We start from the raw sequence: 14,568 nt of genomic DNA on the forward strand, positions 1-14,568 counted from the left end.
CCTATTTTTGAAAAGTTAACAACGGATAAAGGAGAGTCAGGTACTACGCCCAATGATACCTGGCCGACAATACATGTTAGGAAATGGTAAAAGAAGAAACGAAAAGAAGTTCAACATTTTAATTTTGATATAAATTAAATACTTTCCAAAAAGCATCTAAAATAGTCCACTGTACAGCATATAAAAATGGTATTTGAGAAGTTAGAGACCAGAGAGAAACTGTGGATAAGGCACAAAGTTTATTTACACTCATAATTGTATACTAAACTGTTTCATAATTCGTATTTACAACCCCATAAAGTTTTAGTATTCTGAATTATTCCTTCACATTCTTTGATATTTGGCATAATGTTCACTCTTCATTCACACTGACCTCCTCTCCCAACACCACTCACAAGACTAAATAAATACTAGAGAAAAAAATTAAGATATTATTTGAAGCTTGATCTGTTTACTTCAAAATGACAGAGAAATCAGGTTCTTGTGCTACAAGAGTGAAGAATTAAACTGTCATTCACTTGAAAAGTATATTATCTCTGTTCAGATACCACTGAATAAAATGCACATGAACCTGCCAAGCAACAACATGACCGGCAGGCTGGTTTCTAGGTCCCATCGCTCTCATAGTCTTCTATTACCAGCTCTTCTTCCTCCATGTCTCCTTGCGCGGAAAAGGGCTGAGGCTGGCTGGCAGGCAGCTCACTCCCACTATTTTGACTCAAAGGCAGACAGCAAGTTTCAGGTTCGGCGGTTTGTGTGGGTTCACCCAGAGCTTCCTCTGCAGGCTGCCCTCCATTAAGCAGGGCTTCATCTCCACTGTCGGGGTCTATCAATCCAGGTTCCCTGTCCGTCAGGGCTTCCATTTTCAACCTGCCAGATTCATAATGCAGGCATCAATAATAACCAAAAAGACGGATACCTTTAAGTTATACCATGCGTGTGAGAATTACGAAGCCATCTCTTCACTTACCTTGACGTGCTCACTGTTTAGCCAAGCCCTTTGGTTTATTTAATGATACAAACAAAAGTACAAGGTAAATGACAAAATGTGAAAAAATCATTACAACTTACAATACAAATGACTTAATTAATGTCTTTGCTAAAGAGTTCTTACAAATTAAAAGAAAAATTAAATAGAATAGAAAAATGGGTAGGGCACCTGGGTGGCTCAGCTGGTTAAGCGTCAGGCTCCTGATTTTGGCTCAGGTCATGATCTCAGGATCGTGAGATCAGGCTCCACACTAAGAGTGGAACCTGCTTATATTTTCTCTCTTCCTAGCCCTCTGCCCCTCCCTCACCTTGTGAGAGCACATGCATGCACTCTCTCTTAAAAAAAAAAAGAAAAATGGGCATAAAACATGGACAATTTACATAAAAAATACAAATGGTAACTAAATTGTTCAACCTAATTAGTAATTTTAAAAATTGAAATTAAGGGGCACCTGGGTGGCTCAGGCGGTTAAGCGTCTGCCTTCAGCTCAGGTCATGATCCCAGCGTACTGGGATCAAGCCCCGCATCGGGCTCCCTGCTCAGCGGGAAGCCTGCTTCTCCCTCTCCTACTCCCCCTGCTTGTGTTCCCTCTCTCTCTCTCTCTCTATGTCAAATAAATAAGATTAAAAAAAAAAAATCTTTAAAAAAAAAATTGAAATTAAAATAATGAACTACTACCATCATCTTTAAAACTGGCAAAGACCTTTTATTTATTTAATTAGTTATTAAAGTTTTATTTATTTAAGTAATCTCTACACCCAACGTGGGGCTCAAACACACAACCCTGAGATCAAGAGTCGCATGCTCTTCTGACTGAGCCAGCCAGGTGCCCAAGACCTTTTAAAAAGATTTTAATAAAACCAGTGTCAAGAGCTAGGAGAAAAGAATATACTGATACACTGTAAGTGGACATAAAATTGGCAAAATATTCCCGGAAGTAATCTGGCAATATAGAGCAAAAGCTTCAGAAAAGTGTATATCCATTGATTCTGCAAGTTTTTCGGAATACATCCTATGTAAATAGCATTTGATGTTCACAATGATTAAAGCTATGAGGAAAACTGTGATAAAGTTGGAAATAAGCTAAATATACAAAAATAAGGTGTAGGTTGTATTACAGGAAATTAGAGAACTATTGAATATTAACTATCAAGCTGAATATTTAGTATTGTCAACATGAATCAATGATAATGTTAAATATGGTCATCATGATTACTGATTTAAGTAAGCTCTACACCCAATGTGGGACTCGAACTTATGACCTTGAGATCAAGAGTCTCATGATCTATCTCGACTGTGCCAGCCAGGCATCCCTAAATATGGTCATCATGAATGACTGCAATAAGTAGCACTGACAAATCCTGTCTCCCAAGTTAGATCAAGTAGTTGAACCAATAACAACAGTTAAAAAGCCTTTTTAAATAAAATGCCAAGTATATAATTTGACCTTACAAATAAGTGAAGTAGAAATGAAATACAGGTGTTGTGTTAATCACTGATATTAGCCCAGAAGTGATTTTGCAATAAAAGGAGCAGCACAGATAATGATTTACCTCTCTATATCTAAAAAAACTACATTTTTAAAAATTTGTCTGAATCTTCTAAGAGAAGGAAGTTTAAAAAAAAAAAAAAAAAAAAAGAGTGCTTTTGTGGTAGTTCCTGGTCACTGCAGCCTTTAAACACAGGCTAAGAACACCTCTGGGCAGGAAAGGTGAAAAGGGGTTTTCACATAGGCAAGATTTGCTAAATGGAGGATTTTAAAAATGCCCTTGCTTTTATGATTCCATATGTGAGCTAGTGAAAATATATTGTTATATGTAATAAAATGGTGGATCTACAATGCAATCATATGACCATTAATCACTGGGAATTATATGTATCTCTTGGATTTTACAGATAAATTTTACTGGCTGTATACTGAATAAATTAGGTAACATTCAGTGGATGTTTCAGTAATAGGTCTTGAAACAGGTTTTGAAAATTAAAACAATCAGCTTACCTTCCAAAGTGTCGTTTCAGAGGAAGCCTTCCAATATCTTGGATAAAAGAAATTTGAGCTGAAACAGAGATTTTAAAAAAGCTTTAAACAGACAATTCTCTGAAGATAAACAAATGGACAACAAACACATGAAAGGATGCTCAAAATCACGAATCCTTTGGAAAATTCAAATGAAAACCATGGGATACCATTTCACATCCTTTAGGATGTCTGTTAGAAAAAAAAATAGAAAAAAAAAAGGTTTCACAAAGATGTGGAGAAACTGAAACCCTTGGGAATTGCTGGTGGAAATGTAAAACGTATAACTGCTTTGGAAAATGGTAAAGCAGCTCCTTAAAAAATTAAAGACAGAATTACTATATGACCTAGCAATTCCACTTCTGGGTATATACCCAAAAGAACTGACAGCATGGTCTTAAAGAGTAATTTGTACACCCAGGTTCATAACAGCATTGTTCACAATAGCCAAAAGGTGGAAGCAACTTATGGGTCCATCGGCAGATGAATGGATAAACAAAAGGTGGTACATACACACAATGTGATGTTATTCAGCCTTAAAAAGGAAATTCTGATATATACATATATATAATATTATATATATTTATTTTATTTTATTTTATTTGGGGCAGAGGAAGGGGCAGAAGGAGAGGGAGAGAGAGAATCTTAAGCAGGCTCCACACCCAGTGCAGAGCCTCAAGTGGGGCTCAATCTCACGATGCTGAGATCATGACCTGAGCCAAAACCAAGAGTCAGACGTTTAACCAAGCGAGCCACTTAGGCCCCCCAATACATGCTATAATATAGATATACTTTGATGACATGCTGTGTGAAATAAGTCAATTACAAAAGGACAAACACTGTTATGAGTCCACTATGTGAGGTACCTAGAGTAATCAAATTCAGAGACAGAAGATAGATGGTGGGCAGGGAGTGGGAGGTAGTGTTTAACATGTGTAGTTTCAATTTTGCAAGATGACAAAGTTCTAGGGATTGGTTATACAAGGTGAATACGCTTATCACCACTGAACTACATACTTAAACATGGTTTAAGTTGATAAATTATATATTCCGAAGAAACATTTATTCAGGAAAATCTAACTGCAAGAGTCTGTGGCATTTGAACCAGGACTCACTCCTTTGCTTCCTCAGCTTTAAGGAGACTTCACGCCAGATGGGTGCAGCCAAGGACCCATAGGACTCCCTCCCTCCTGTGGCCAGCCAAGAATTCAGGACTCCCTTTCTCCAACCCAAACCATGGAAGCTCTATCCTAGTAGCGCAACAGGCTGAGAATACTGCCTCCTCCTTGAACTGCAATGGCCCTCGCCCAAGTTCATCCATAGGGCAGAGGGCCCATGCTGTGAGGGGCCCAGCCATGATGATCAGAGGCTACCTCCACTTGAGCACTCACCCAGAACAGTGACTCACTACAGGGGCTCAACAGTAGATCTGAACTGGCAGAAGAAAGAATAAGTCAACCTGAACAAGACTGATAAATATTGCAGAATCAAAGAAAAGGGAGAAAATGAAAGAAGAGAAATAAACAAAGCTATCAGAGGTATGTGGGATACCTTTAAGCATTCCAACAAACACTAACAGAAGACCACGATAAAAAACAAAGAGAAAGGAGTAAAAAATAAATAATGTCTAAAATGACATAGTAAATAAAGAAATGGGGGAAAAATGGTAAGAAAAACCAAAACATCTTTTTTTTTAAGTAGACTTCACACCCAATGTTGGGGCTTGAACTCCCACCCCAAGATCAAGAGTTGCATGTTCTTGGGGCACCTGGGTTGCGCAGTGGGTTGAGCGCCCAACTCCTGGTTTCAGCTCAGGTCATGATCTCAGGGTTGTGGGATAGAGCCTAAGGGCTCCATGCTCAGCGCTGAGTCTGCTTAAGACTCTGCTCCCTCTTCCCCTCATCTTCCCCCCCACCCCGCCCCTCTCGCATGCGCTCTCTCTCAAATAAATAAATACTAAAAAAAAAAAAAAAAAAAAGTTGCATGCTCTAACAACTGAGCCAGCCAGGCGCCCCCAAAACATCTTATTTTTGACTGAATTTTATGAACCCTTCAAAGTTTGTAAACCAACACTATGAGAGCTCTTGGATACTTACCTTTTTAAAGATCCACTACAGAACAGAATCAGGATTTTTTTAAAAAACAGCTTTTTGATATGGAAAACTGAGTTTGTGATCCTGTAATCTGAATTTTTAACTAGCGGACAAATGATTCTCCAGATAATTTCAGTGTAAGTAGTCTAAACCAGTACTAGATACTAAACTGGGAAAGGTTAGAATAAACTCTGCTGTGTTAGGCTGAAATTCAATGTATTGGTGTGAACTCATGGTTTACACACACACACACACACACACACACACACACACTTCCTAGCTCTGTTCCACTGAAACAGCCTAGACACAATGATACTCCAGTAGCAAGGACCATACCTAGTATCCAGACCCTAAATTCTTTTTTTTTTTTTTAAGTAGGCCCTACGCCCAACATGGAGATTGAACTCACAACCCTTAGATCAAGAGTCACATGCTCTATCGACTGAGCCAGCGAGGCACCCCCAGATCCTAAATTCTACATACTATTTCCACTATAAGGAACCAGGGCTCCTGAAGTATAAAATGATCCTGGATTTCTGATATTTATAAAAGGGACATCAGAGAGAGCTCTCTCTTTGCTCTGCTCTCTGCCATGTGAGAATATAAAATGGCTGGATCTGCTTGTATCTTGATTTTGGACTTTCCAACCTCCGGAGCTGATTTAGTACTTATTTATAAAATATGGAGTGCTATCCATGGTAAGTGCCATATGCCAATTAAAGCATATGCCTAATATTTGTATAGGCACAGAAAAAAGTCTGGAAGAATTTACACCAACCTTTCAAAAGAAATTACCTGTGGTTATAGGGAACTTTTAATTTTTACTTTATATACTTCTGTATTGCTTTATTCCTTTTTAAATCAAAAACACGTATTCTGGATCAAAAAATAAAGGAAAAAAAACTTAGCTCACTAGAATATAGCAACGAGTTGACCTACAGAAAGATAAAGTTATAAAACACTACTTCTTGGGATAACTAAAAACCCATGTTATTACCTGGATTTCTCATTGGTATGGTTAGCAAGGTAAGGTATGGCAACAGCTGAGTTTGGAGGCATAAAGCTGGTAAGCAGAAGTCAGAAAAAAGTGCTTTTGCTGCCAAGCAATTTTCCCGATACTGTATAGAAAAAAAGAAAAGATGAAATGAAAACTAAAGTAAAAAAATATGGAGATGTATCCCTAGACAAACTAAGTTTACTATATCACAAATTGTATTTATATACCACATACTTTTAAGAGTTTATCTAATTAGTTTTTTGTAACTGTCCTAGCCTTACCTAATAAAGCATTTTACCTATAAAACTATTTCATATTTGACATAATAGCAATAAGAATATTTTTTTAAAAATTTTATTTATTTATTCATGAGAGACAGAGAGACAGAGAGAGAGGCAGAGGCAGAGGGAGAAGCAGGCTCCCCGCAGAGCAGGGAGACCAATGTGGGACTCGATCCAGGACCCTGGGATCATGACCTGAGCTGAAGGCAGATGCTTAACAGATTGAGCCACCCAGGCGTCCCAGCAATAAAAATTTTTTAAGAGACCTAAGGTAGAAAGAAAAAAAAACTTAAAAATGAAAGGAATTTTGTTTATGAGCATACATCATAAATTATGTGAGGATATTGTTTCTCAGTAAAAAAAATTTATATTCTTCAGTTAACATGGGTACAATGCTAGGCTGAGGAGGAGAGAAGCAATCTGCCTTCAAGGAGCTTACAGCTTTACAGAGACAATCTGTATGTAACTATAAGGCAAAATTAATTTTCATGCTATAAAAAGCAAAGCAAGTCAATAAGGGACATAAATTGGTTAAAAGTCATGAAATTCTCCAAGAAATCTGTTGGAAAAAATGTCTTAGGTAATGAATTACAGGCTCATATTTAGCCATATGATTTACGAACTGGAAGACATCTTAGAGATAATGTAGTCCAGAGACCACAAATTCAGATGCTGTAGGAGACAGGCGGGTATATAAATCAGTGCAGTGAGACAGCTGGGGAAAACAGTACCCACCACTCCCATCTTCAAGGGACAGATGCTACTTGGCTTGATCAGATTGCTGCCATGTAAAAATATAGGCCAGTGCTGCCCTACTTTGCATTCTTTTCAGGAGAGTCCAGGAATTCTGAGCCAGAAATCCATATATGAATTTTAATTACCATACTCATTTTTTAAAAGACTGGAAATTCATGAAAAAAAATCTTTTTGTGTGCAGTATTCAACATGGGGGGCCATCTATTTTTGATTTCTAATCCAATCCTCCACATTTAAAGCTGTGGAAACTAAGTGCACATTAGGTAAAATAACGCGTCCAGATGGTGAGAGGCAAGTCAAGGATTTATTTTTCCTTCCCTTTTTTTTTTTTTAAAGTAATCTCTAGGGGCACCTGGGTGGCTCAGATGGTTAAGCATCTGCCTTCGGCTCAGGTCATGATCTCAGGGTCCTGGGATTGAGCCCCGCATCAGGCTCCCTGCTTGGCGGGGAGCCTACTTCTCCCTCTCCCTCTACTGTTCCCCCTGCTTGTGCTCTCTTGCTCTCTCTGTCAAATAAATAAATAAAATCTTAAAAAAAAAAAAAGTAATCTCTATACCCAATGTGGGGCTTGAACTCACGACCCTGAGATTGAGAGTCACATGCTCTTCCAAATGAGCCAGCCAGGTGCCCCTATTTTTAATTAAAACTAAAAGATAATTATAATGATACTGTGAATTCAATAATAATCATCTAATAAATATGATATGTGTTTTCAAATTTTGAGTGTTTTCCTTAAAAATAATGAGGCATTTAAGAGCATCCTTTTTATGTCTTACTATAATTCTAAGAAAACTGTGGCTGTTAGCAACTACTTCTTACTCTAATAAAACACTTTTTATTTATAAAACTTATAAAGAAACAACAGCTTTATTGAGATATAATTCACACACCATAAAGTTTACCTATTAAAAGTACACAATTCTTTTTTTACCTTTTTATTTATGAGAAACCACTGGGGTTTGTGCAAGGGTCGAAAACTTGATCCTCCTCCTTGGCAATGAGCAAATCCTCGGGCTTTGTTGGAATGTATCACACCTCTCGTAGCTATGGATGTACTATATTGCCTGAGTAAAGAGCGTGTCTAAAAAGGAGACAAAATGTAAAATAAAGAAAATCAGAGATTTACAATGCAGTGCTATTGGTACTGCTGACACCAAAAAACCACTAATCAGATTTACTTAATGTATGTTCACTTTTTTTTTTTTTAAGATTTATTGATTTATTTTAGAGAGAATGTGCACATGTGTGAGTGAGGGGAGGGGCGGAGGGAGATAATCTTCAAACAGACTCTGCCGAGTGTGGGGTGGATGCAGGGCTCTATCCCATGAACTATGAGATCACAGCCCGAGCTGAAACCAAGAGTTGCTCAACCAATCAAGCCACCCAGGTGCCCCAAATGTATGTTCACTTTTTCCAATATTACCAAAGCCCTGAAAATAATATGCTATAAAATTACCTAAATCAAATTCAACTGAGACACAACAATTAACCGGTATGTGTGAACTCTGAATGGATCCTGGATGCGGGTGGTGAAAACAACTTAAAATACATTTTTTTAAAAAGACTTTATTTTTTATTGCTTCTTAGCCTTTTGGCTAAGATCAAGTTAAGATTTTATTTTTGAGTAATCTCTACATGTGGGGCTCAAACTTACAACCCCGAGATCAAGAGTTGCATGCTTTACCGACTGAGCCAGCCAGGTTCCCCTTAAAATACATTTTTTTTTAAAGATTTTATTTATTTATTTGAGAGAGAGAGAGAGACAGCAAGAGGGGGAACACAGGCAGGGGGAGTGGGAGAGTGCGAGTGGGAGAGGGAGAGGGAGAGGCAGGCTTCCTGCTGAGCAAGGAGCCTGATGTGGGGCTCAATCCCAGGACCCCGGGATCATGACCTGAGCCGAAGGCAGATGCTTAACGACTGAACCACCCAGACAGCTGATGAAATCAGAATAAGGATAATATGTTACTGAATTAATGCTAGTTTCCTTAAGTGTGATAAACACTCTGTGGTTGTAATAGGGCAATGTCCTTATGCATGCTTAAGTATTAAGTGATGTGGTACCTGCTATTACTTTCCAATTACTGGGGCCAAAACAAGTGTGTAAACACACAGAGGTTAAGCAAATGTGGCAAAATATGAAAAAGTGGTGAAGAAAAGCTAAGGGTATACAGGCATTCATCATACTATTCTTTCAACTTGCCTATAGGTTAGAAAATTTCAAAATAAAAAAGAATATAAGAAAAATTAAGCAAATGCAACTGCTGAATAGTGAAACTAAATATAACACAGAAACCATATAATACATGTTTTTTATTGTATCTTTCCTAATTTTAATTATTAATGCTATTTCAATATTTATAATACAGAAACATTAACATATCAAAACAGTGTTGTGCAAAAGAACTTTCTGTAACAGAAATGTTCTGTTATTTAACAAACTGTTCAACACAGTAGCTGTTTAACACAGTAGTTACTAGCCACATGTAGCCATCAAATGCTGGAAATGTGGCTACTCTGTCTGAGGAACTGAATTTTATTGACTTATTTATGTATTTATTTAAAGGTTGTATTTATTTATTTGGCAGAGAGAGAGAGAGGGCTAGAGAGGAAAGTGGGGGAAACAGTACAGGGAAAGGGAGAAGCAGACTCCCTACTGAGCAAGGAACCCGATGAAGGGACCCTGAGATCATGACCTGAGCCAAAGGCAGACACTTAACCGACTGAGCCACCCAGGCGCCCCTGAATTTTAAATTAAGTTTAATTTAACCTAATGTAAATAGTCGTATGTGGCTAGTGGCTATTACATTGGTCTGAGCAGTGTTAGAATGTTATGGAAAAATATAAATTTTATAGTGAATAATTTCAAATTTGTAAAAAAATTTATTTAAAAAGTAAAAGAAAGTATAAAAAGCACACTTCTTCCCCTTCTACTTTTCAATGGTTGTCAAAATTTCTGAATATATATATTAATTTCATAATCAGAAAGTAACTTTAGAAAAAATTAGTGTTATCACCAAAAAAGTCAGATTAACCACTGTCATTACAAACACTGGATTGGATGAATTAATTTTATTATTGTTATTAAGAAGTTACATAAGGGGCCCCTGGGTGCCTCAGTCAGTTAAGCATCTGCCTTCGGCTCAGGTCATGATCCCGGGGTCCTGGGATCGAGTCCTGCATCGGGTTTTCTGCTCAGTGAGGAGTCTGCTTCTCCCTCTGCCCCTCTCCCCTGCTCGTGCTCTCTCTCTCAAAAATAAATAAACAAAATCTTAAAAAAAAAAAGTTATGTAAGATGTCAAATGAGGAATAAAAGTAAACTTTCTCAATTCTGAGGAAACATTCATAAACAAAAACAGTTAGTCAAATGGTCTTACATTCCAGTCACCACTGAGGGTATCTGCAAAACTCAGAAAGTCACTGGCTCTCACAAGATCATCTACTTCCACGAAGAAATCTACGTAGTTTTGGTGAAGATATAAATTAAATAACTCTCCTGGCATGTGTGACATTTCTACTACTTCCTATAAAAAGAAGCAAACACATATAATTTAGGCAAAAATGCAGTGGTTAAATGTGTACATCCATAAATGTAAATAATATACATCCTGTAAAAAGTACTAAATGTTTAATTAAAGACTTTACCTCAGGTTGAACAAGTAAGGTATCCCGCTCATACTCTGATAAATGCGAAGGCAACCGAGGGGAATCCAATTCTGTTAAAGATGCTCCTATAAAAAAATTTCTGGAATTATTAAAAATACCACCACGTACAGTTACATAGAACCACTCATTTGAAGGTTTTTTCAAAACTTTAGGCACATAATACCAAACATACTAAACAAGATGTTAAAAATAAAAAAACAAAGTAAGTGGAGGCTTATGTGAGTTACCTCACTATTACAGTGCCTTGCTGCTGTATATAAAATGAGTTGTCTCATTATCACTATTCTTAAGAAATCAAATTAGAATTCTGATGTCTGGATTATGGCTTTTCTAGAAATAAAATATTCCAACTCACAAAGCACTCTGCAGCATTTCACCTTTTCAGCTCTGCATTGCTTTCTTCTTTTGATCCTCATTCTCAATATAAAAATCTTTACTATTTTCTTTACTATGTAGGATGAGGCTGCTTTCTGCATGGGACAACAGGAACCCTGTTCCTTGATGCAAGAAGTTATAAATGAATGTTGAGAAGGCAAACAAAAAAATAGAAGGAAAAGAATCAGTGGGAATAGCCACTGAGGTTCGGAGGTAAGAGACCCAAGGACAGAGGTGCATCTTACTTCCACCTAAGTGTCCCTGTTTCATTTTGTTCAGGTGGCAGGAAGGTTTCCATTTAGAAATCCCAAATTTTCAACCATCTGGAAAGAAGAAACTGAGAGATATTAGCCTAAAACAAGAAGGATGCCTGGAGTGAGAAGACAATGAAGCAGAAATAGAGAAACAACAGAAGACAAAGAGGCAAGGAAGATAAGAAGATGGAAAACAGGTATGTGAGGCACTCAAGAGTTTTATAGGACGATAAAAACAGCTGTTTATTTTTTTTTTAAAGATTTTTTATTTATATATTTGAGAGAGAGAGAATGAGAGAGAGAGAGCACATGAGAGGGGGGAGGGTCAGAGGGAGAAGCAGACTCTCTGCCGAGCAGGGAGCCTGATGCGGGACTCGATCCAGGGACTCCAGGATCATGACCTGAGCCGAAGGCAGTCGCCCAACCAACTGAGCCACCCAGGCGCCCTAAAAACGGCTGTTTAAAACAGCTAGGTTTTTGGCAACCAGAAAATAGTCTCAGATAATAAGAGGTGTGATAAGCATGAAGCTTCAACAAATGTCTGTCCACATACTGTTTGTGATCCACTGAAGCAGCTATTTTACAAGAGGTCTGAAAAACTATCTGAGAGGAAATTGAGGACACGACACATAGAACTTTTCTCAATGGTCCATTATGATGATTTACTTTGTGCTATAACAGATAAAACGGTTCCAAACTACAGCAATAGTTTCCTTCAAAATTTGGTAAGAATTGTTTCAATCTATATAAAGGCATGTCAGATGCCCACCCACCCCCCACCCCCAATCCTAATTCTCTTCCTTCAGGATCCGCAGACTAAGAACTGATGTTTTCTACATGAAAAACAGAAGTCTGGGATTTTTTTGAAAGGAAAAACAATCTGGGAGCTTAGAGATCAGTGATCCGAGTGGAGGGACTGAGGGGAAGCAGGCATTAAAGAAAGAAGAGGGAAACAGAACATCTCCGGCTGGGGAGAGGGCAGGTAGTAAAGAGAAATGTAAGGAGTTCCAAAGAAGTCTGAAGCTACCTGGCAATTTGTCTAGGATCCTGGTGTCCAGAGTTCAAGCCTAAGAGGGCTTTGGGCTACCAACACCTGCCACTAAAATTCTAGAGAAACTGATGTCTTACCTGCAGCAAACTATACTTTTAAATAAGATTTACAGACATGGATATAGTCTACAGTAGTTTTTACATTTAGTCCTGTCCATAGTCCAAAAATACTCTATCTACATACATTTACTGGCTATGTCTTAGGTCTTGCCAAACAGTATCAGACCTAGCCCTAGATGCGAAATATGTGACATTTTCAAAAACTGGTATTTAATTTCAGTTGTAAGACTAATACCTAACAGATTTTTTAAAAAACATATCAGATTTTCTTACTTTTACAATATAATATTTTCCCCAGAGCTCTGAAGAGAAAAAGAGAAGCATCTTTGCCACCAATAGCTTGGACCTCCTGGTTTTCAAAAACCCTATCAGTTTTTTTCCTTTGTTTTGATTTTGACAGCGCAGCATCTGATTTTATTGAAGACACTCCTTTCTTCCTTGGCCATAAACGATTTTCTCCTAAATAATATACACCCAAGAGACAATATTGAAAATAAAATTAAAATATGAAAAATAAAACTGACGTTTTATGTAAGTTACACTAAATAGTCAAATTAAAAAATATTTTTTCTAATAAACCGTAATTACAAAATATATGAACTCCGTTGTCTTTGGGTTGCTACACTATTAAGATGGAATAAAACATCATCTAAAAGTACCTTATGACACAGATTTCAAATTTTCACCCATAAACACATTCTCTAATATAGGCCTATCATCTTGAATTCTCAGGGTACTGCTTGTGCAAGGTACTGCTCTTGGTGTATGGTATGTATTAGCCAACTAAATCCTCAAAATAACTTGATTAGGTGAGAACTATTATCACACACATTAAAGACAGGAGTAGGAGATAAAGAGAGATTAAGTAACTGCCTCAAGGGCATCAGCCAGTAAGTGACTTGAGTCCAGGCAGTACAGTTCTGTAGTGCATGTTCAACAACTATTCTGTACTATCTCTCTACTGATCTGGGAAGTCTTTAATTCATGAATATGCCTGTGTTGAAATTTCATTGGTAAATCTACTGTTCAAAACTCAGAATGCATCACTTAAGAAAAGCAGCCTGGAAGAGCAAAAAGAACATAGGATCTGGGTTTGATTCTTATTATTGTTTATCTCATTAAGCTGGTCAAGAATTAAATGAAGCAATATATGCTTACTAATACAGTTCCTGACCCACTCAAAAAATATTTTCTTCCCTTTAAAATTTCTGAGCTCAGAGAATAAGGTTATAAATGACAGGATTGCAAACTGGCCTACTTCAGCCTTCCCAACCCATAATTCCAGTAGTGAACCTAAGCACCATTTACACTTATGTTTCTATAGGAATAAGCAGAATTCTGGTTTCGGTTGTATTACGCTGCTTATTTACTCTTCTCTACAGTTATTTTGAAAAACAAAGATATAAACTAAACGAACAGGTTATATTTGTAGGTAGATGCTAGGATTGCAGGTGGATTTTGAGAGCTCCAAAGATGGCTTTTAATTTTTCAAGGTCAATTTCTCAATGTGAAACATCAAGTAGGGTGCTTGTTAAATGTTTTCTGATGAGAACCATGTACAAGAAACCATGTGCTATCTCTCTCTCTATTTTTTTATATTTATTTGAGGGGCGCCTGGGTGGCTCAGTTGTTGGGCGTCTGCCTTTGGCTCAGGCCATGGTCTCAGGGTCCTGGGATCGAGCCCCACATCAGGCTCCCTGCTCTGCAGGAAGCCTGCTTCTCCCTCTCCCACTCCCCTTGCTTGTGTTCCCTCTCTTGCTGTGTCTCTTGTCAAATAAATAAATAAAATCTTTAAAAAAAAAAGATTTATTTATTTGAGAGAGAGAGACAACGAGCATGCAAGCACACGAGCAGGGGGAGGCGCAGAGGGAGAGAACCTTCAAGCAGACTCCCTGCTGAGCGCCAAGCCCCACATGGGGCTCCATCCATGACCCAGGAGATCATGACCTGAGCCAAAATCAGGAGTCAGTCGCTCAACCTACTGAGCCACCTAGGTGCCACTTTCCCTTATTTTTAAGTAGGCTCCATGCC

At 37.9% G+C, this 14,568-nt stretch overlaps 1 protein-coding gene across 7 annotated transcripts in view; it reads right to left on the reverse strand.

Annotated features, from left to right (window-relative positions):
* Window positions 1–105: 105 nt before the first annotated feature.
* Window positions 106–14,568, reverse strand: part of RAD17 (RAD17 checkpoint clamp loader component) — a 32,936-nt gene continuing 18,473 nt past the window's right edge. For 4 of the 7 annotated variants that reach the window (XM_036072114.2, XM_036072116.2, XM_078067225.1 and 1 more), the window contains 7 exons: window positions 12,811–12,996; window positions 10,778–10,863; window positions 10,510–10,656; window positions 8,067–8,216; window positions 6,099–6,219; window positions 2,991–3,048; window positions 106–870 (listed from right to left, as the gene is read on the reverse strand). In XM_036072114.2, coding sequence (XP_035928007.1) covers window positions 606–870; window positions 2,991–3,048; window positions 6,099–6,219; window positions 8,067–8,216; window positions 10,510–10,656; window positions 10,778–10,863; window positions 12,811–12,996 — 1,013 coding nt within the window. In that variant the 3' untranslated portion in view covers window positions 106–605. Of the gene's footprint in view, window positions 871–970; window positions 999–2,990; window positions 3,049–6,098; window positions 6,220–8,066; window positions 8,217–10,509; window positions 10,657–10,777; window positions 10,864–12,810; window positions 12,997–14,568 lie in introns of all 7 variants that reach the window. The other 3 variants (XM_078067227.1, XM_078067228.1, XM_036072117.2) reach the window with 3 other exon arrangements.

This window comes from Halichoerus grypus, chromosome 2 (genome assembly GCF_964656455.1).
Source record: "Halichoerus grypus chromosome 2, mHalGry1.hap1.1, whole genome shotgun sequence".
NCBI classification, from domain to species: domain Eukaryota; kingdom Metazoa; phylum Chordata; class Mammalia; order Carnivora; family Phocidae; genus Halichoerus; species Halichoerus grypus.